The sequence below is a fragment of the Bombina bombina genome, chromosome 5, assembly GCF_027579735.1.
Source record: "Bombina bombina isolate aBomBom1 chromosome 5, aBomBom1.pri, whole genome shotgun sequence".
In the NCBI taxonomy this organism is placed as follows: domain Eukaryota; kingdom Metazoa; phylum Chordata; class Amphibia; order Anura; family Bombinatoridae; genus Bombina; species Bombina bombina.
In genome coordinates this window covers 719825262-719849236 of record NC_069503.1, presented here as the reverse complement: position 1 = coordinate 719849236, position 23975 = coordinate 719825262, and the positions used below count along the sequence as shown (strand labels likewise).

The 23975-nt window shown below is 38.4% G+C and overlaps 1 protein-coding gene across 2 annotated transcripts in view; it reads right to left on the bottom strand.

The window, feature by feature from the left end:
* PHACTR1 (phosphatase and actin regulator 1) overlaps positions 1-23975 on the bottom strand; it is a 723510-nt gene that overhangs the window by 205698 nt on the left and 493837 nt on the right. For both annotated transcript variants that reach the window (XM_053714748.1, XM_053714747.1), the window contains exon 3: positions 12227-12307. In XM_053714748.1, the coding sequence (XP_053570723.1) occupies positions 12227-12307 (81 nt within the window). The remainder of the gene's footprint in view (positions 1-12226; positions 12308-23975) is intronic.

Sequence of the window (23975 nt, the reverse complement as noted above, 5' to 3'; positions counted from 1 at the left end):
GTAGCTATATTAGGGTTTATTTTATAGGTAAGTATTTATTTTTAAATAGGATTAATTTATTTAATTATAGTAATTTTATTTCGTTTTATTTAAATTATATTTAAGTTAGGGGGGTGTTAGGGTTAGACTTAGGTTTAGGGGTTAATAACTTTATTATAGTAGCGGCGACGTTGGGGCGGGAGATTAGGGGTTAATAATTGTAGGTAGGTGGCGGCGATGTTGGGGGGGCAGATTAGGGGTTAATAAAATTTATTATAGTGTTTGCGAGGCGGGATTGCAGCGGTTTAGGGGTTAATACATTTATTAAAGTGGCGGCGATGTCCGGTCGGCAGATTAGGGGTTTATAAGTGTAGGTAGGTGGTGGCGATGTTGGGGACGGCAGATTAGGGTTTAATAAATATAATATAGGTGTCGGCGATGTTAGGGACAGCAGATTAGGGGTTCATAGGTATAATGTAGATGGCGGCGATGTCCGGTCGGCAGATTAGGGATTAAATAATTTTATTATAGTGTTTGCGATGTGGGGGGGCCTCGGTTTAGGGGTTAATCGGTAGTTTATGGGTGTTAGTGTACTTTGTAGCACTGTAGTTAAGAGCTTTATGTTCCGGCGTTAGCCCATAAAACTCTTAACTACTGACTTTTTTATGCGGTAGGAGTCTTGGAGGTAGAGGCTGTACCGCTCACTTTCTCCAAGACTTGTAATACCAGCGTTAGGCAAATCCCATTAAAAAGATAGGATACGCAATTGACGTAAGGGGATTTGCGGTAGCCAAAAGTCGCGGAAGAAAAGTGAGCAGCACACCTGTACCTGCCATACTCGTAATACCAGCGGGCATTAAAAAGCAGCGTTAGGACCCCTAAACGCTGCTTTTTAAAGCTAACGCCGAACTCGTAATCTAGCCGAAATGTTTTTTTTTTTTAACTCTAAAGCAAATATATAGCAGGATAAATAAATGGCATTTTTACACCAAACTTGATATACTTTAAAATATAAAAAGAGCATCCACAGTTTGTTTTCTTTTGGTAGCCATGTAACGTAATGAATTTGTACAGTTTTTTACAAAACATCCATAAGGCCCCTAATGTGAGTATGGATTTATGTTCATTACTCTGTACTTGACATAATAAATATATATATATATATATATATATATATATATATATATATATATATATATATATATATATATATATATATATATATATATAGATTGTGCTCATAAGTTTACATACCCTGGCAGAATTTATGATTTCTTGGGCCATTTTTCAGAGAATATGAATGATAACACAAAAACTTTTCTTTCACTTATGGTTACTGTTTGGCTGAAGCCATTTATTAGCAATCAACTGTGTTTACTCTTTTTAAATCATAATGACAACAGAAACTACCCAAATGACCCTGTTAAAAAGTTTGCATACCCTGGTGATTTTGGCCTGATAACATGCACACAAGTTGACACAAAGGGGTTTGAATGGCTATTAAAGATAACCATCCTGACCTGTGATCTGTTTGCTTGTAATTAGTGTGTGTGTATAAAAGGTCAATGAGTTTCTGGACTCCTGACAGACCCTTGCATCTTTCATCCAGTGCTGCACTGATGTTTCTGGATTTTGAGTCATGGGGAAAGAAAAAGAATTGTCAAAGGATCTGTGGGAAAAAAGGTAGTTGAACTATATAAAACAGGAAAGGAATATAAAAAGATATCCAAGGAAATGAGAATGCAAATCAGCAGTGTTCAAACTCTAATCAAGAAGTGGAAAATGAGGGGTTCTCACCAAATTTCCTGTGCCTTTGTAGCTCACACATCCCCAAAACATCAGCAATCCACCTCCGTGTTTCACAGTAGGAATGGTGTACCTGTCATCATAGGCCTTGTTGACTCCTCTCCAAATGTAGCGTTTATAGTTGTGGCCAAAAAGCTCAATTTTGGTCTCATCACTCCAAATGACTTTGTGCCAAAAGGTTTGAGGCTTGTCTCTGTGCTATTTGGCATATTGTAAGCGGGATACTTTGTGGCATTTGTGTAGTAATGGCTTTCTTATGGCGACTCGACCATGCAGCCCATCTTTCTTCAAGTGCCTCCTTATTGTGCATCTTGAAACAGCCACACCACATGTCCTGTATTTTACCTGCAGTTATTTGTCTTTGCATCCCGAACAATTTTCCTGGCAGTTGTGGCTGAAATTTTAGTTGGTCTACCTGACCGTGGTTTGGTTTCAACAGCACCCCTCATTTTCCACTTCTTTATTAGAGTTTGAACCCTGCTGATTTGCATTCTCAATTCCTTGGATATCTTTTTATTTCCCTTTCCTGTTTTATACAGTTCAACCACCTTTTCCCACAGATCCTTTGACAATTCTTTTGCTTTCCCCATGACTCAGAATCCAGAATCGTCAGTGCAGCACTGGATGAAAGATGCAAGGGTCTGTCAGGAGTCCAGAAACTAATTGACCTTTTATACACACACATTAATTACAAGAAAACAGATCACAGGTGAGAATGGTTACCTTTAATAGCCATTCAAACCCCTTTGTGTCAACTTGTGTGCATGTTATCAGGCCAAAATCACCAGGGTATGTAAACTTTTGATCAGGGTCATTTGGGTAGTTTCTGTTGTCATTATGATTTAAAAAGAGTAAACACAGTTGATTGATAATAAATTGCTTCAGCCAAATACTAACCATGAGTGAAAGAAAAGTTTTTGTGTTATCATTCATATTCTCTGAAAAATGGCCAAGAAATCATAAATTCTGCCAGGGTATGTAAACTTATGAGCACAACTGTATATATATATCCCCAAAAGATATGGAAGGCACTCACCAGGTCTTACAGTAGAATAAATAATTTATTGTGCTGTAAGACTCGGTGAGTGCCTTCCATATCTTTGGGGTTTTGTATGTACATTCTGAAGTGCACCCAGGGCATCAAAGACAGGATTGCCTTAACTTCATATACCAGGAGTGCTTCTACCATGTTGGACTAATTATATATACATATATATATATATATATATATATATATATATATATATATATATATATATATATATATTTATTTATATTAGAGGCTGCTCTCAGGTGATAAATCACCATATAACAAGCCACTAAGCTGTTGTTCATTCCTGAGAGAGAGCTTCTCTTTATTTATGTATTTGTAATATGACCCTAGGGAAGGCTACCTAAGGGTGATGGGGGAACCTGGAGAAGGACTCCTTGATCAATGTGCTTAGAGGAATATGGCTGCACCTCACTGACAAGGCCCAAAGAAGGCTGAAACTATCATCTAGGGTTGTTTCTTGTTCAGAGAAGAATTGCGTCATATTTCGGGCTGGACTGACCTTGTTAAGTGGGATCAGACTGTTATACTTCAGGAATATTCTTCCTGGGCTAAAAGGGGCTGCTCACAGGTGGTAAATCACCATACAACAAGCTACTAAGCTGTTGTTCGCTGTTGAGGGAGTGCTTCTATTTCTGTATGTATTTTCAATATGGCTCTAGGGAAGTCTCCCTAAGGGTGATGGGCGAAACTGGATGTGGACTTCCTTGCCCAATGTGCTTAAAAGAATATGGCTGCACCTCACTGACGAGGCCCAAAGAAGGCCAGAATGATTGCCTGGGGTTGCCATGATCACTGTTTATTGCCTGGAATTTTGGGGCTGGATTGACCTTGTTAAGCGGGATCTTCCAAAGCACAGTTGGGCTAAAAGTGGCTGCTCACAGGCAGAGTTGTTGTTCTTTCATGAGAGAGCACTTATTTTTCTGTGCATATATATATATATATATATATATATATATACTGTATAAATATATATGTGTGTGTTACTGGCACTCGTTGGTACTGCTCTCTGTGTTACTTGTAGCCAGTGTAGTAATATCTTCATTGTGTTTTGTAACAGCAACCATGGCAGTCAAGGATATGGGAGGGGTTGTTTCACTGCAGTTTGTGTTTTGCTAGCAGCCAAGAGGATAAAAAGTGTGTGGGAACTAATGGAGTGATACCTCATTTAAAAGAGGAGATTCTCATTTGAAAGAGGAGTTTAAAGGGACACTAAACCCAAAATTTTTCTTTCATGATTCAGGTAGAGAATACAATTTTAAACAACATTCCAATTTATTTCTATTATCTAATTTGCTTCATTCTTTAGATATCCTTTGTTGAAGAAATAGCAATACACATGGGTGAATCAATCACATGAGGACTATATGTGCAGCTACCAATCAGCAGCTACCGAGTGTATCTAGATATGCTTTTTAGCAAAGGATGTCACGAGAATGAAGCAAATTAGATAATAGAAATAAATTAGATGGTTGTTTAAAATTGCAAGCTCTTTCTAAAACATTAAAGAAAAACTTTGGGTTTCATGTCCACGTTTGTGGATTAATTTTAGGCTGAGACAAAGCCACAGTTTTTAGATCTATCCCACATTTAAAATGAAATAAAAGTCAAAGATAAACTATCACGATTCAGAAAAAAATTGCAGTGTACTTTTCAATGTACTTCTGTTACCAAATTTACTATGTTCTATCTGTATTCTTTGTTTAAAACCATACTTATGTGGGCTCAAAGCAGCAATGCACTACTAGGAGCTAAGTGACTGGTGGCCACACACATATGCCTCTTGTCATTGGCTCACCAGGTTTGTGCAGCAAGCTCTCAGTAGTGCATTGCTGCTCTGGATCTGAATTTAACTATAAGTTAAACCCCCTTGCTATGTTAAACACATTGTTATATGCAATCAATAGTGCAATAATAAAATGCTCTAACATATTAGAGCAGATTATTTTTGCAAATGTATGTCCCTTTAAATCTGGTTTCTAATAAGGAAGAACATTTGATAATCAGAGAGCTTTTAACTGACCCTTTCCCCTCTTTCCAATGATGTAGTCCCATACCCCTTTAAGTGACAAAAGTAGGGCTCTTGTACTGAATTTAGGATTAGACTCCAGACATGTGGAGTTGGCAGAAGTTGACATTTGACACTTTTAGTTTGTAGTTTATTATGGAAACATAGGAATTCATTAATTTTTATATACTATATAGCTCACAGATGACTTCAACTCATGTTTATTTGTATTTCAACGTTTCGGCCCCTGTTTGGGCCTTTGTCAAGATAACAACATACACAACTGTGATCTTGTTTATACCTTACAAATTAATTATGACCCACCCACATACCAGGTGCAATCAAGGTGAATATTTTCTCACAAAATCCCATCTCTGCCATCTAGTGGAGACTCCACAGGATGCAACAAACTTTTGCTCCTATATGGGAACTTCCCAATATGCCTTCCTTCATTTTTTTCTTGGTGGAAGAGATGCAGAATATGAGAAATAAACACATTGTACAAAAAATGATAATATTTACAAAAACAGAAAAACAGAAAAAAGTATTTACACAAAACCATCCATCCTATACATGACTATATAGATGGTAAAGTAGCTGAACACTGGGAAAAAGGGTTTAATTATTATCTTACAAAAAACAAGACAGTGACAGGTATGTGTTTAAACCCCTAGGATTTAAAGTGTCAAGCTCCACTTCACCTCTCTCTGTAACAAGATCTTCTTCCTATTACCTACTCTTTTTGACAATGGGACATGATCTATGGGGCAACATCTTAGGCTCGACACTGGGTACCCATTGTCAAGAAAATGCTTGGTGACTTGCTGATCTGATTCACCCTTCTCTAAAGCTAATCTTATGCTAGATCTATGTACAGCCATCCTCTCTTTGAGCATACATTCGGTCTTACCAATGTATACATCCCCACACTGGCATTTAATAAGATATAACACATACTTAGACTCACAATTAAGGGCATATTTCATATGGTATCTTTTGCCAGTATGGCTGTGCGTAAATGTGTCACCTAAAATAAGGTTATCACAAGTCACACAGCCATGACACTTATATATCCTCTGTTTCCTTTGTAGGAAATGCTGTTTGCGTGACTCATACTTATCAACGGGGTCAGCCTGTATCAGAATAGCCTTTCCTGTAAGAGTATATCGGGATCTCTTTAACAAATGTGGATAGTCTCCTATCACTCTGAAGGATTCCCCAATTATCACAAATTGCCTATTTCATCTTCCAACCATCAGTGGTATAATCTGTGACAAAAAAAGCCTATCTGTTGTCTCCTTTTTCACCATTGTGTTCAGCACCTGCTCTTTGCTCTCAGCAAGGAGTTTTTCAGGGTAACCCCCTCTGTAAGAATCTTTGACTCATGTCATCTACAGTCGTTATTAAACCCTCATTCCTAGAGGTTAAATCCACTGCCCTCAACATCTGGGCCCTTGGCATTGTTTTTAGAAGATGCTGTGGGTGAAAGCTCTCATATATTTCACAATGATAGTGTTTATATCCGTGGGCTTCCTGTATACCCTAGTCTCAATCCTGTCATTAACTTTATATAACTCCAAATCAAGGAATTGTATTTTTGTGGAATCCCACTTAGGTACAAACCTAATAGTCTTAGCCAAACTATTTAAAGTTTCTTCCAGTTCAACCAGAAGCTTCTCCTCCCCATACCACAGAAAAAAAAACATTGTCAATGAATCTACAGTTTTCCTGCCATACTGTATGAACAAGGAATTCGTAAGAATATACTTATGTTCATAAAAATCACAAAGGGTGAAGTTAAGCGCACTATCGCCGATGGCACAGATTCCTTTGAAGGAAGTAGAATAGATACAGGCAAACTCCAGGCAGGGTAGGATAAAAAAGATACAAAAATGTATTGAGATTTAAAAAGCGTATGCCACAAACAATGGCAAACAGGTAACAGAGCCAGCAGCATTGCAGTGAACAAGTGCGCATGCGCACGAAACGCGTCTGCGTGGAGACCGGCCCCTACACCTGACCGCTGTTACTGCTGGCTCTGTTACCTGTTTGCCATTGTTTGTGGCATACGCTTTTTAAATCTCAATAAATTTTTGTATCTTTTTTATCCTACCCTGCCTGGAGTTTGCCTGTATCTATTCTACTTCCTTCAAAGGAATCTGTGCCATCGGCGATAGTGCGCTTAACTTCACCCTTTGTGACTTCTATGTTTGTTGTGGGCGTATCTGGCAGATCCGCCTGAAGAAGCAGCCTATCACAGCACAGCTCCTTTTTATACTCAAGAGTAGGGTTTCTGCTAAATTTGATGTAATTTTTTACATCATTCAATTGTCTCATTGCTGTACATAGATCTAGCATAAGATTAGCCTTAGAGAAGGGTGAATCGGATCAGCAAGTCGCCAAGCATTTTCTTGACCGTGGGCACCCAGTGTCGAGCCTAAGATGTTGCCCCTTAGATCGTGTCCCATTGCCAAAAAGAGGAGGTAATAGGAAGAAGATATTGTTACAGAGAGAGGCGAAGTGGATCTTGGAGCTTTAAATCCTAGGGGTTTAAACACATACCTGTCACTGTCTTGTTTTTTTTAAGATAATAATAAAGGGACAATAAACCCAAAAAAATTCTTTCAATATTCAGATAAAGAATACACTTTTCAAAAAGTTTCCAATTTACTTCTATTATCAAATGTGCTTCGTTCTCCTGTTATTCTTTGTTGAAGGGATACCTAGGTAGGTAGCGTGCACATGCCTGAAGCACTACATGACAGGAAATAGTGCTGCCATCTAGTGCTCCTGCTAATGTATAACATTGTTGCAAAACTGCTTCCATATAGTGCTGTAGACACATGCACACTTATGAGCGTACATGCCAGCTTTTCAACAAAGGATAACAAGAAAACAAAGAAAATTTGATAACAGAAGTAAATTGGAAAGTTGTTTAAAATCGTATGTTCTATCAGAATCATGAAAGACAAATGTTGGGTTTTATGTCTCTTTAAGTCCTTTTCCCCCAGTGTTCAGCTACTTTAACATCTCTATAGTCATGTATAGTATGGATGGATGGTTTTGTGTAAATACTTTTTTCTGTTTTTCTGTTTTTGTAAATATTATCATTTTTTGTACAATGGTGCATATTTATCAAGGTCTGGTGGACCTGATCCGACACTGCGGATCAGGTCCACCAGACCTCGCTGAATACGGCGAGCAATACGCTCGCCGTATTCAGCATTGCCCTAGCAGCTCACAAAAGCTGCTGGTGCAGCGCCGCCCCCTGCAGACTCGCAGCCAATGGGCCGCCAGCAGGGGGGTGTCAATCAACCCAATCGCACTCGATTGGGTTGATTTCCGGCAATGTCTGCCCGCCTGCTCAGAGCAGGCAGACAGGTTATGGAGCAGCGGTCTTTGTGAAACAGTGGCCATCAAGCTCCATACGGAGCTTGATACATATGCCCCATTATGTTTATTTCTCATATTCTTCATCTCTTCCAGCAAGAAAAAATAGGCATATTGGTAAGTTCCCTTATAAGAGCAAAAGTTTGTTGCATCCTGTGGAGTGTCCACTAGATGGCAGAGATGGGATTTTGTGAGAAAATATTCACCTTGATTGCACCTGGTATGTGGGTAGGTCATAATTAATTTGTAAGGTATAAGCAAGATCACAATTGTGTATATTGTTATCTTGACAAAGGCCCAAACAGGGGCTGAAAAGTTGAAATAAAAATATGTTCTTTTGAATGAAGAAACATGAGTTGGAGTCATCTGTGAGCTATGTAAATGTCTGACTACCACTGGATATAGAAAGTGTGCAAAGCCAAACTGGATATATACTGTATGTATGTATATATATATATATATATATATATATCAGTGACGTGCAGTGACGTCAGAGGCTGGTGAGGCAGTGGCTAGGATACGCCTTCATTCTTTAGATATCCTTTGTTGAAGAAATAGCAATGCACATGGGTGAGCCAATCACATGAGGTATCTATGTGCAGCCACCAATCAGCAGCTACTGAGCATATTTAGATATGATTTTCAACAAAGGATATCAAAAGAATGAAGAAAATTAGATATTAGATGTAAATTGGAAAGTTATTTAAATTTGCATATGGGTTTCATATGGGTTTAATGTCCCTTTAAATGGTGTCTTGGAAAACTGGTCAACTTAGTAAACATCTGATTTTAGTCTAAAAGGATTGTAACAGAAACTCTTGCCAGATAACACAATGCTTGCTCTGATTATGAGATCTAGAAATCCATGCCCATTAAAACATGTTTAAAACATACTTTTTACTTTAATGATGCAAATTATGCTTATAGATTCTTTCATTATTCAGTAAATATAAAAATGTCTTGATCCAGTGGCGGTTGGTGAAATTAAAAGATGGTGGGGCGCTTGACCCCACTCCTTTAAATAAAGCCACACCATCAGATGGCACTACCAATTCATTAATTAAATAAATAAAAGGTAGACAGAAACACAGAAAAGCACTCGGGGGGAAAGGGAGAGAGAGACAGAGGGTTAGAGAGAAAGAGAGAGAGAGACACAATCACACACAGAGGGTTAGAGAGAGACACAATCACACACAGAGGGTTAGAGAGAGAGAGAAAGAGAGACACAATCACACACAGAGGGTTAGAGAGAGAGAAAGAGAGAGACACAATCACACACAGAGGGTTAGAGAGAGAGAAATAAAGAGAGAGTGAGAGACACAATCACACACAGAGGGTTAGAGAGAAAGAGAGACACAATCACATACAGAGGGTTAGAGAAAGAGAGACACAATCACACACAGAGGGAGAGAGAGAGAAAGAGAGACACAATCACACACAGAGGGTTAGAGAGAGAGAGAAATAGAGAGAGACACAATCATACACAGAGGGTTAGAGAGAGAAAGAGAGAGAGAGACACAATCTCACACAGAGGGTTAGAGAGAGAAAGAGAGAGAGAGACACAATCTCACAGAGGGTTAGAGAGAAAGAGAGAGAGAGAAAGAAACACAATCACACACAGAGGGTTAGAGAGAGAGAGAAAGAGAGAGACACAATCACACACAGAGGGTTAGAGAGAAAGAGATACACACAATCACACACAGAGGGTTAGAGAGAGAGAGAGAGACACACACACAATCACACACAGAGGGTTAGAGAGAAAGAGAGAAAGAGAGAGACACAATCACACACAGAGGGTTAGAGAGAAAGAGAGACACACAATCACACACAGAGGGTTAGAGGGAGAGAGAGAGACACAATCACACACAGAGGGTTAGAGAGAGAGAGAAAGAGAGAGAGACACAATCACACACAGAGGGTTAGAGAGAGAGACACAATCACACACAGAGGGTTAGAGGGAGAGAGAGAGAGAGACACAATCACACACAGAGGGTTAGAGAGAGAGAGAAAGAGAGAGAGACACAATCACACACAGAGGGTTAGAGAGAGAAAGAGAGAGAGAGAGAGAGAGAGAGAGACAATCACACACTGAGGGTGAGAGAGAAAGAGAGAGACACAATCACACACAGAGGGTTAGAGAGAGAAACAGAGAGAGACACAATCATACACAGAAGGTTAGAGAGAGAGACACAATCACACACAGAGGGTTAGAGAGAGAGAGAGACACACACAATCACACACAGAGGGTTAGAGAGACACATAAGGGATGAGAGTCAGAGGGGGAGGAAGAGAGACAGAGAGAGAAAGAGACCATGGGGGAGAACAACTCATAAGGAGAGAGATGGATAGATAGAGACACACACACACACACACACACACACACACACACGGGGGGGGGGGTAGAGGGACCACTGCATTTTAAAGTAATTAAACAGCAGAGCTACTGAGAGTTCAGAAAATGAGTCTATAATTTAGTGTGAAGTACAGAGGCAAGCTACTAAGTTAGTGGGTGTAAAGTTTGAGTAAACAAAATACAAAAACGACCCTGCTGTAAAAGAGTAACAAAACACTAAACCACATTCATTAAATTATCATTTTCACTAACAGAATCCCTTTCAGTAAAATCTTACTTTAATAAGATGTGGCTGAAACACTGCTCTCTCTGCCTCTCTTCCTGCTCTGTAAGGATTCAGGAAGTGACAGTGATACATTCCACTGCACTTAGAGGGGAAGAACAGAACTCTCTTTTTCACTTTAGCAAAGCTAGCAGGTTCACAGGACAGCAACAAAATATATGAAAGTTGTTTTTTTCCGTTTTTGTTTTGTTTTATATGATTTAACATCCAGCCCCAACCCTATGTTCCACTTACTAATGCCTCTCGCTGGATTGGTTCAGCCCAAATAGGACTGCCTCAAATAAGCAGTTAATGGGCCATGCAATGATCTTAACCACTTGCATCCAGTAGGTGGCGCAGCATGTTGTGTAATGGTGGGCAGACCTGCTTGTGCCTCTCCATTGCACAACATATAGCTGTGAGAAAAAAAAATGCTGGGGAAAAAAAATTAAAAATTTTTTTTTTTTTAAAGCCAATAAAAAAAATATATATTTTTTTGCCCATATGATAGGTGAAGCACTGCCTCACCTGCCCCTCTAGTGACTGCACATCACTGATATATATATATATATATATATATATATATATATATATATATATATATATATATTAAGCAACATTTGTTCCTATGTTAAATGCTACAATGTAATAACCGCTTTCAATTGATTTTGACTAAGATTAATGCAGCAATTGTATCTTTCTTATTTTTTAAATCTGTAGTTATATTTTCTTTAATTACACTGTCTCATTGGTACTACTCTTGTAAAATCATTATTTTATCAAGTGTAAAACATCAGATTTCCAGCAAAAAATAATATTTTTTACAACGTTTGGCTGAAAGCAACATTCAAAAACCAAATCCAAAAACATAATTTGGAAAGAAAATCATTATTATAACCAAAAATAAATAAAATAAAATGCAAAAATGTAGGTTTGTTTCAACATTTTTACAGTGTCAAACAACATACATAAAATGCACTTTTTTTGTACTTTAGTTTTTTTAAAAAAAAGGTGCATTTTAATATACATTTCATATTCATGAGCTTACAAAGCAGGTAATTTAATTGCAAATTACCCTTTAAAGTACATTGTTTTGTACATCTTTAAAAAGGTAAATCATTCTTTACATTGGATTATTTTTGAATTGTATTTTATTTATTGACATTTAATTCAAAATAATTGAAAAAATTGTATTGTTTCAGTTTCATTATGGTATCAAAATCAAATATGTTAAAATATTTAACTTTTTCTTGTTTGCATTCATCAATTTTTTTTAAAAAAAATGTTTTTTAAACCAACATATTCATATAATTAGAGGAAACTGTCACAGCAAGGTATCAATCTGAATGTATACATAAAAATGTAAGCATATCTTACCTTTGTCATATATTTCTTTCAATACACCTCTCTTTACAAGCTCTTCCCTGCTTTGTCTCATTGATATCTTCCTTTCTAAAGCTAGGACGAAGAATACAATATCATGTAAATAATGACATGCAAATTACATTTAAATGTGATTCAACCTATTAATATAGCCCTAACAATCACCAGAGAATGTTCTTCCAAGCTGATTAAGTATGCCATTGCGAAATAAAACTGTAGATACATTGTATAGATATATTTTCTTAGCCTCAATGTTACATGGCTGTTAAAGGGATACTTTTATTTAGTTTTGTTTTATTTATTTGTAGAAACTTGAAAGGATTTGAAATAATGCCCCTTTGTTAAAAAATAAAATAAAATGAATAAAAGACAGCGTGTTAAAAACAACAAATAAGTTACAGATTTTCTTGCAAAATGAGCACTTTAGTGAGACACAAGTAGCCATTAACTTTCATGATTTAGATAGAACATGTCATTTTAAGCAACTTTGTAATTTACTCCTATTATCAATTTTTCTTCTTTCTCTTGCTATCTTTATTTGAATGTAAGATTAGGAGCTGGCCCATTTTTGATTCAACACCTGGGTAGCACTTGCTAATTGGTGGCTACATTTAGACACCAAACAGAAAGTGCTACCCAGGTGCGGAACCAAAGATGGGCCATCTTCTATGCTTATATTCTTGCTTTTTCAAATAAGATAGCAAGAGAACAAAGACATGTTGATAATAGGAGTAAATTAGAAAGTTGCTTAAAACTTAGATTGGACATGTAATTTTAAACTTTCTAATTTATTTTTATCATCATACTTGCTTTGTTCTTTTGGTATTCTTAGTTGAAAGCTAAACCTAGGTTGGCTCATATGCTAATTTCTAAGCCCTTGAAGGCCGGCTCCTATCTCAATGCATTAAACTGTTTTTCACAGCTAGAGGGCATTAGTTTATGAGTTTCATATAAATAACATTGTGCTCATACACGTGGAGTTATTTAAGAGTCAGCACTAATTAACTGAAATGCAAGTCTGTCAAAAGTAAAGGAGGCAGCCTGCAGAGGCTTAGATACAAGGTAATTATAGAGGTAAAAAGTATATTTCTATAACAGTGTTGGTTATGCAAAACTGGGGAATGGTAAATAAAGGGATTATCTATCTTTTTAAACAATAACATTTTTAGTGTTTACTATCCCTTTAAGCACTCTACGGTAGTTGTGTAAGCAGCAAGGGGGTTAAAATGTTTTTATATGTTTTATCAACAAAAATCCCAATAGACTTTAAATCTTGTAGAAAAATCATTAAAATTTTCTAAGGGATTGTAAAAATGTTATACATAAAATGGCTGACCACAATCCTGTAGAAAAATCTATCTAATAATTTTCAACAAAAAAACCCCATTAAACTTGATTAAGATTTTTGTAGAGAGAACATTTGAAATTATTTAATAAAATAAATAAATAAATATATATATATATATATATATATATATATTTTTTTTTTTTCCCACTGGCCCTTAAAGTGAAAAATATATAAAATATATTTTTCCCACTTCTAAAAAAACAAAAAAAGGATGGAAACTGTTGTAAAAAAATGTACAGCCCAAATTCAACATAATTTTATTCCAATTATTCATCAAAAACAAAACAGGACATTTTTCCTTTTAATATTGAAGTTATGTTCAGCATCTGTTGGGCACAGATGTTACAAATGTGTTGCTTTGGTTTTAATACCAACATAATGAAGCAGATTTATTCTGTACTTTTAGAAATTCATTCCAGCGAACATAAACATACACACACACACATATATATATATATATATATATATATATATATATATATAAAATTTAGAGAAAATAACTCATTGTGTAAACCATTCACAAATCTAAACAAGTCAGAAGACTTGCTTTAAACCCAGAAACTCTCTGATTACACTGTTTCCAATGCAGCAAAGGAATCTGGGTAAGATATGCAAATGAGGTTCACAATGACTCACCTTTTTACTTTTAGCCTGCTTTTTAAGACAGACTTCCCTTTATGCCATAGCACTGCTGCATTACACAGCTTTTATGCTTAGCTAGGGTTAGTACAGTGATTCTAACCAATCCCAGGACAGCTGTTTCGTGGTTTTTGCCACTCATCAGCTGGGAGTAGGTTGAATCACTGCTTGGTAAAGTTCATTTCTGGGGGAAATTCAACAACAATTAAAATTATGGGGAGGCGAAAAGTGAGTTTAAAATCCTCCACTAAATACAAAATATAGAGAAAATAAATCATTGTGTAAACCATTTACAAATCTAAACAAGTCAGAAGACTTGCTTTAAACCCAGAAACTCTCTGACTACAAAGAGTTTCTGGGATTAAAGCAAGTCTTCTGACTTGTTTAGATTTGTAAATGGTTTACACAATGAGTTATTTTCTCTATATGTTGTATTTAGTGGAGGATTTAAAACTCACCAGAGGGGGGCAACCAGATGTGGACTCCTTGCTCAGTGTCCTTAGAGGAATATGGCTACACCTCACTGACAATGCCCAATGAAGGCCGAAACGATCGTCTGGGGTTGCTGTGTTCCTTGTTTAGAGAGGAATTGCCTGGTATTTCGGAGCTGGACTGACTGTAATAGGCGGGATCAGACTGATATACTACTCTGTGAAAAGCATTACTAGGCTAAAAAGCTGCACCCTGTTGGTAAATCGTCATAGAACAGGCTAACAATGGTCTTCCTTACATGTCGCTCTTCATCTGCTGTACCTCTCTTCCAATCCCTTCACTGCTTCCTCTTGCCTCCAGGATTAAACATAAAATTCTGACTCTGACATACAAGGCCCTCAACTACACTGCTCCCCATATATCTCAGACAGTGACGTATTTAGGTTATGTGCTGCTCTCAGCACTCAAAATTCTCCTCCTCTCGTTACCTCCTCACATTCCCGCCTACAGGACTACTCCAGACTGGTCCATATCTTGTGGAACTCTCTACTACAAGACTCTACCATAGTTTTGAAAGTTTAAAATGCTCCGTAAAAACTCTACTGTTCAGGGATGCATACAACCTATATTAACCTTTCCTAACCCCAGTTCCTCTCCTCCTCTGTTATACCCTTGAACCCCCTTAGCATATGAGCCCATCTGTTTGCAGTTCACTTCCATAAGAGCTGACAACAACAGTGCAACTCTTGGCAGGGCCTTCTACCCACTTGATCCCTATAAATGTTATCTTGCATACCATGCCTATGTTTATATCTCTGCAGAATCTGTTGGCCCTCTACAAATAACTAATAATAATTTCAGTAGTATATTACGGTTACTTCTATGATAAAAGATCACTGCAGTCTGTATTATATTGTGGAATTTACACTAGCCAATCAACATAATTTATGAAAGTGACAAATAGGTGTTATAAAATGCTTTAATATGTTTGAGCAGTTTATCAAGCCCTGTTTTATACTGTAAACTAAACACTGAATGTAATCCCCAAAATATGTTCAAGGAAAATACAAGAGCATTGCAGTAGATATATCATCTTTATTCAGTGTACCTGGTTTTGCTGTAAAATACCTCTTTATCATTTCTAAAATTATTCTTTATCTACTGCCCTACAGATGTTAGAGAGCCTCCATAATATATTTAGGTGACTTTGCAACATGGCAATCTTTTTTGTAGATATATCTTAATCAGTACTTATATATAATACTGTATGTATGTGTATGTTATGTGGGTGTATGCTTGTATTATTATATATTTAATACACACATACATATATAGAAATAGACATATGTAATACAAATAGGACACCTTATTGGACCATTGTTTCTTATTTCTCTTTGAAGAACTAAAGTATCAAGTCATATGCTACAAATATTTATGAAAAAATATGCAAAATTTCAAGGTCTGCAGACTACTAAATTCTCCACGATGAATGTCAAATACATTATTATGGTTCCAGTAAATCACAAGTTTACATATAAACAATTGTGAAAGGTGGAAGACACTGAATTATCTGGACAATTAGATGAAGGCTATGTGATAAGGCTAACAAAATACTAGCATGTATTAAAAAAAGCACAGATGCAAAGGAAGAAAGCATAATTCTGTCACTGGTAATACCTCACATTTGGCATGGAGTGCAGTTCTGGGGACCAGTTTTAAAAAGGGACATTGCAGAATTAGAGTAGGGACAAAAAATTAATAAAGGGGAATGGAAGATTTAAACTATGAGGAGAGGTTAGCCTAATTGGGTCTGTTTAGTCTAGAAAAAAAGGGGCTTGAGAGGTGAATGATTACTTTACATAAATCTATTCAATACCCATATACTGAGTTGGCGGAAGAGCTGTTTATTCCAAGGCAGTTGTTTGTTACAAGAGGTCACAATTTAAGGCTATAGGAAAGGAGATTTGATCTCCAGCAATAAATATATTTTCACGGTATGAGCAATCAAATTATGGAACTCATTACCTAAGGAAGAAGTGACTGCCAATGTCTTAGCTAAATTTTAAAATGACTTATATATATATTTCTGAATAAAAACATAATTTATGGATATGATTGCTTGTGTAAAATGGGCCAGCTTTCAAACTGTTTAATGTAAATTGAATTGACAGCTTCTTTAGAGTAAATCAGTTAGATGAGGTTGAATAAAGACAGAAGTCCATCAAGTTCTACCTATGCAGAGACTAATAGAGCAAAAAAAAAATCACACGTACGGAAATGATCCAAGGAGCTATCAGACATCTGCATAAAGTATAAGCTCTCTAAACACATCAGGGGTTTCGTACCACAGGATTAGTAAAGAACATAGGTGACAGACACTATTGCAAAGGGTATTAGGCAGGAGAACAAGAATTATTGTTATATCTACATTTAACATTTCAATCACCATTTGTCAGATTAGTGATAACAGTGTAGGTTAAAAACAGAATTTATGCTTACCTGATAAATTACTTTCTCCAACGGTGTGTCCGGTCCACGGCGTCATCCTTACTTGTGGGATATTCTCTTCCCCAACAGGAAATGGCAAAGAGCCTAGCAAAGCTGGTCATATGATCCCTCCTAGGCTCCGCCTACCCCAGTCATTCGACCGACGTACAGGAGGAAATACGCATAGGAGAAACCATATGATACCGTGGTGACTGTAGTTAGAGAAAATAATTCATCAGACCTGATTAAAAAAACCAGGGCGGGCCGTGGACCGGACACACCGTTGGAGAAAGTAATTTATCAGGTAAGCATAAATTCTGTTTTCTCCAACATAGGTGTGTCCGGTCCACGGCGTCATCCTTACTTGTGGGAACCAATACCAAAGCTTTAGGACACGGATGAAGGGAGGGAGCAAATCAGGTCACCTAAATGGAAGGCACCACGGTTTGCAAAACCTTTCTCCCAAAAATAGCCTCTGAAGAAGCAAAAGTATCAAATTTGTAAAATTTGGCAAAAGTGTGCAGTGAAGACCAAGTCGCTGCCTTACATATCTGGTCAACAGAAGCCTCGTTCTTGAAGGCCCATGTGGAAGCCACAGCCCTAGTGGAGTGAGCTGTGATTCTTTCAGGAGGCTGCCGTCCGGCAGTCTCATAAGCCAAACGGATAATGCTTTTAAGCCAAAAGGAAAGAGAGGTAGAAGTTGCTTTTTGACCTCTCCTTTTACCAGAATAAACAACAAACAAAGAAGAAGTTTGTCTGAAATCTTTAGTGGCCTCTAAATAGAATTTTAGAGCACGGACTACGTCCAAATTGTGTAACAAACGTTCCTTCTTTGAAACTGGATTCGGGCACAAAGAAGGTACAACTATCTCCTGGTTAATATTCTTGTTGGAAACAACTTTCGGAAGAAAACCAGGCTTAGTACGCAAAACCACCTTATCTGCATGGAACACCAGATAGGGCGGAGAACACTGCAGAGCAGATAACTCAGAAACTCTTCTAGCAGAAGAAATTGCAACCAAAAACAAAACTTTCCAAGATAATAACTTAATATCTACGGAATGTAAGGGTTCAAACGGAACTCCTTGAAGAACTGAAAGAACTAGATTAAGACTCCAGGGAGGAGTCAAGGGTCTGTAAACAGGCTTGATTCTAACCAGAGCCTGAACAAACGCTTGAACGTCTGGCACAGCTGCCAGCCTTTTGTGAAGTAAAACAGATAATGCAGAAATCTGTCCCTTCAGAGAACTTGCAGATAATCCCTTCTCCAAACCCTCTTGTAGAAAGGATAAAATCCTAGGAATTTTTATCTTGTTCCATGGGAATCCTTTAGATTCACACCAATAGATATATTTTTTCCATATCTTATGGTAAATTTTTCTAGTTACAGGCTTCCTAGCCTGAATCAGAGTATCTATTACAGAATCTGAAAACCCACGCTCTGATAAAATCAAGCGTTCAATCTCCAAGCAGTCAGTTGGAGAGAAACCAGATTCGGATGTTCGAATGGACCTTGAACAAGAAGGTCCTGTCTCAAAGGTAGCTTCCATGGTGGAGCCGATGACATATTCACCAGGTCTGCATACCAAGTCCTGCGTGGCCACGCAGGAGCTATCAAGATCACCGAAGCCCTCTCCTGGTTGATCCTGGCTACCAGCCTGGGAATGAGAGGAAACGGTGGGAAAACATAAGCTAGGTTGAAGGTCCAAGGTGCTACTAGTGCATCTACTAGAGTCGCCTTGGGATCCCTGGATCTGGACCCGTAACAAGGAACCTTGAAGTTCTGACGAGACGCCATCAGATCCATGTCTGGAATGCCCCATAATTGAGTTATTTGGGCAAAGATTTCCGGGTGGAGTTCCCACTCCCCCGGATGGAATGTCTGACGACTCAGAAAATCCGCTTCCCAATTTTCCACTCCTGGGATGTGGATTGCAGACAAGTGGCAGGAGTGATCCTCCGCCCATTGAATTATCTTGGTCACTTCCTCCATCGCCAGGGAACTCCTTGTTCCCCCCTGATGGTTGATATATGCAACTGTCGTCATGTTGTCTGATTGAAACCTTATGAATTTGGCCTCCGCTAGATGAGGCCAAGCTTTGAGAGCATTGAATATCGCTCTCAGTTCCAGAATGTTTATCGGTAGAAGAGATTCTTCCCGAGACCATAGACCCTGAGCTTTCAGGGGTTCCCAGACCGCGCCCCAGCCCACCAGACTGGCGTCGGTCATGACAATGACCCACTCTGGTCTGCGGAAGCTCATTCCCTGTGACAGGTTGTCCAGGATTAGCCACCAACGGAGTGAATCTCTGGTCCTTTGATCTACTTGAATCGTCGGAGACAAGTCTGTATAATCCCCATTCCACTGTCTGAGCATGCACAGTTGTAATGGTCTTAGATGAATTCGTGCAAAAGGAACTATGTCCATTGCTGCAACCATCAATCCTATTACTTCCATGCACTGCGCTATGGAAGGACGAAGAACAGAATGAAGAACTTGACAAGAGCTTAGAAGTTTTGATTTTCTGACCTCTGTCAGAAAAATCCTCATTTCTAAGGAGTCTATTATTGTTCCCAAAAAGGACGGGGACGGGGAAAGAGAACTTTTTTCTATGTTTACTTTCCATCCGTGAGATCTGAGAAAGGCTAGGACGATGTCCGTATGAGCCTTTGCTTTTGACAGAGACGACGCTTGAATCAGGATGTCGTCCAAGTACGGTACTACTGCAATGCCCCTTGGTCTTAGAACCGCTAGAAGGGACCCTAGTACCTTTGTGAAAATTCTCGGAGCAGTGGCTAATCCGAATGGAAGTGCCACAAACTGGTAATGCTTGTCCAGAAAAGCGAACCTTAGGAACTGATGATGTTCCTTGTGGATAGGAATATGGAGGTACGCATCCTTTAAATCCACCGTGGTCATAAATTGACCTTCCTGGATGGTAGGAAGGATCGTTCGAATGGTTTCCATTTTGAACGATGGAACCCTGAGAAATTTGTTTAGGATCTTGAGATCTAGAATTGGTCTGAATGTTCCCTCTTTTTTGGGAACTATGAACAGGTTGGAGTAAAACCCCATCCCTTGTTCTCTTATTGGAACTGGATGAATTACTCCCATCCTTAACAGGTCTTCTACGCAATGTAAGAATGCCTGTCTTTTTATTTGGTTTGAAGATAATTGAGACCTGTGGAACCTTCCCCTTGGGGGTAGTTCCTTGAATTCCAGGAGATAACCTTGAGAAACTATTTCTAGTGCCCAAGGATCCTGAACATCTCTTGCCCAGGCCTGAGCAAAGAGAGAAAGTCTGCCCCCCACCAGATCCGGTCCCGGATCGGGGGCCATCCCTTCATGCTGTTTTGGTAGCAGTGGCAGGCTTCTTGGCCTGCTTACCCTTGTTCCAGCCTTGCATCGGTCTCCAGGCTGGTTTGGGTTGAGAAGTAGTACCCTCTTGCTTAGAGGATGTATAAGTAGAGGCAGGTCCGTTTCTGCGAAAGGTACGAAAATTAGGCTTATTTCTAGCCTTAAAAGACCTATCCTGAGGAAGGGCGTGGCCCTTTCCTCCGGTGATGTCTGAAATAATCTCTTTCAAATCAGGACCAAACAGTGTTTTGCCCTTGAAAGGGATGTTAAGCAATTTTGTCTTGGAAGACACATCCGCTGACCAAGACTTTAGCCAGAGCGCTCTGCGCGCCACGATAGCAAACCCTGAATTTTTCGCCGCTAATCTCGCTAATTGCAAAGCGGCATCTAGAATAAAAGAGTTAGCCAAATTAAGTGCATGAACTCTGTCCATAACCTCCTCATACGAAGATTCTTTATTGAGCGACTTTTCTAGTTCTTCGAACCAGAAACACGCTGCCGTAGTGACAGGAACAATGCATGAAATTGGTTGAAGAAGGTAACCTTGCTGAACAAACATTCTTTTAAGCAAACCCTCTAATTTTTTATCCATAGGATCTTTAAAAGCACAACTATCTTCTATGGGAATAGTAGTGCGTTTGTTTAGAGTAGAGACCGCCCCCTCGACCTTAGGGACTGTCTGCCATAAGTCCTTTCTGGGGTCGACTATAGGAAATAATTTCTTAAATATAGGGGGAGGCACAAAAGGTATGCCGGGCCTTTCCCATTCCTTGTTTACTATGTCCGCCACCCGCTTGGGTATAGGAAAAACATCGGGGGGCACCGGAACCTCTAGGAACTTGTCCATCTTACATAATTTCTCTGGAATGACCAAATTGTCACAATCATCCAGAGTAGATAATACCTCCTTAAGCAGTGCGCAGAGATGTTCTAATTTAAATTTAAATGTTACAACATCAGGTTCAGCTTGTTGAGAAATTTTTCCTGAATCTGAAATTTCTCCCTCAGACAAAACCTCCCTCCTGGCCCCTTCAGATTGGTGTGAGGGTATGTCAGAAGCGTTATCATCAGCGTCCTCTTGCTCTTCAGTGTTTAAAACAGAGCAATCGCGCTTTCTTTGATAAGTAGGCATTTTAGATAAAATATTTGCAATAGAATTATCCATAACAGCCGTTAATTGTTGCATAGTAATAAGTATTGGCGCACTAGATGTACTAGGGGCCTCTTGTGTGGGCAAAACTGGTGTAGACACAGAAGGGGGTGATGCAGTACCATGCTTACTCCCCTCATCTGAAGAATCATCTTGGGCACTATTATTATCTGTGGCATCATTGTCCCTACTTTGTTTGGACACCATGTCACAATTATCACATATATTTAAATGGGGAGACAGATTGGCTTTCATACATATAGAACATCGTTTATCTGATGGTTCAGACATGTTAAACAGGCTTAAACTTGTCAACAAAGCACAAAAAACGTTTTAAAATAAAACCGTTACTGTCACTTTAAATTTTAAACAGAACACACTTTATTACTGAATATGCGAAAAAGTATGAAGCAATTGTTCAAAATTCACCAAAATTTCACCACAGTGTCTTAAAGCCTTAAAAGTATTGCACACCAAATTTGAAAGCTTTAACCCTTAAAATAACGGAACCGGAGCCGTTTTTACATTTAACCCCTATACAGTCCCAGGAATCTGCTTTGCTGAGACCCAACCAAGCCCAGAGGGGAATACAATACCAAATGACGCCTTCTATAAGCTTTTTCAGTGGTTCTTAGCTCCTCACACATGCATCTGCATGCCTTGCCTTCCAAAAACAACTGCGCATTAGTGGCGCGAAAATGAGGCTCTGCCTATGACTAGAGAAGGCCCCCATCTGAAAAAGGTGTCCATACAGTGCCTGCCGTTGTTTAACAACAATCCCCAAGATTATAATAACTATAAAGCGCTATAATCTGTCAAATATGCTTAGCAAGTAATCGTTTTAGCCCAGAAAAAAGTCTACCAGTTTTTTAAGCCCTTATAAAGCCTTTATTCTTTTACTTAATCTAAGAAAATGGCTTACCGGTCCCCATAGGGAAAATGACAGCCTTCCAGCATTACCAAGTCGTGTTAGAAATGTGGCCATCATACCTCAGGCAGAAAAGTCTGCCAACTGCTTCCCCCAACTGAAGTTACTTCATCTCAACAGTCCTGTGTGGAAACAGCAATCGATCTTAGTAACGTTTGCTAAAATCATCTTCCTCTCACAAACAGAAATCTTCTTCTCTTTTCTGTTTCAGAGTAAATAGTACATACCAGCACTATTTTAAAATAACAAACACTTGATTGAAGAATAAAAACTACATTTAAACACCAAAAAACTCTTAGCCATCTCCGTGGAGATGTTGCCTGTGCAACGGCAAAGAGAATGACTGGGGTAGGCGGAGCCTAGGAGGGATCATATGACCAGCTTTGCTGGGCTCTTTGCCATTTCCTGTTGGGGAAGAGAATATCCCACAAGTAAGGATGACGCCGTGGACCGGACACACCTATGTTGGAGAAAATCTGTTGTTTATAACATGAATTCATAGATGGATAAAAGGGTATAAATTAGGTCTCAAGAAATAGACATGGTTATCATGATTTAGTAGTTATCAAAACATTGGGGCTTCACATTTGATTTGCACAGTTGATAGTGATGAAAAGTAAAGCACACAGATAACATATAAGTAAAGCCACAGAGGACATTACATAGGAACCTAAAACCCCATCAGGCTTACCCATATTACTTGTACAGTGTAAACATATTTATTTCTAAGGATTGCCTTATGCATTTCCCAGGCATATTTTTAAATTATTTTACAGTCCTTGTGTTTACCACTTCTACTGGCCAATCAGAAGTGCTAGTCACATGAAACAGCTGTGGAACTAGAACTGCTGATTAGCTCAGCAACAGTTTGCGCTTGTGACTAGCACTTCTGTAACTCATGAGCTGTACTTAAAATATGTGCTTTACACCTTTGTGGGGGTTAAATACATAGATTAACATGCAAATAGTGAAACAATTACATTTTCTCATAAATGAGAGCATATACTTTTATCACTGTAATGGCCCTTTAAATGTTTGGAGATTAAAGTATAAAGTAAGGGCAAGTTGCAAAACAATATAAACAAATACTGTCTAGAAATCACCAAGCACGACAAAGGGTCCCTCATCATGTTTTAAAAAAGCTATCTAAGAAGATATGAAAAAATATTTTGAAAAATATAGCTGAGCACAGAGCAGTTAAAGGGTTATTTAGAGGAAAAGAAATGGCACTAGCACTACAATACTGTAAATACAGGGTTGCTCAATTTAATTGGGTTGATATCTGTATTATATACGTATAAATTTCTCCATACACATATATGCATCTACACACACATATTCGTGTCTGTATGTATGTCAGTCTGTGCCTGTAGCATTGGGGTGAGCTGGGGTGCTTGTGCA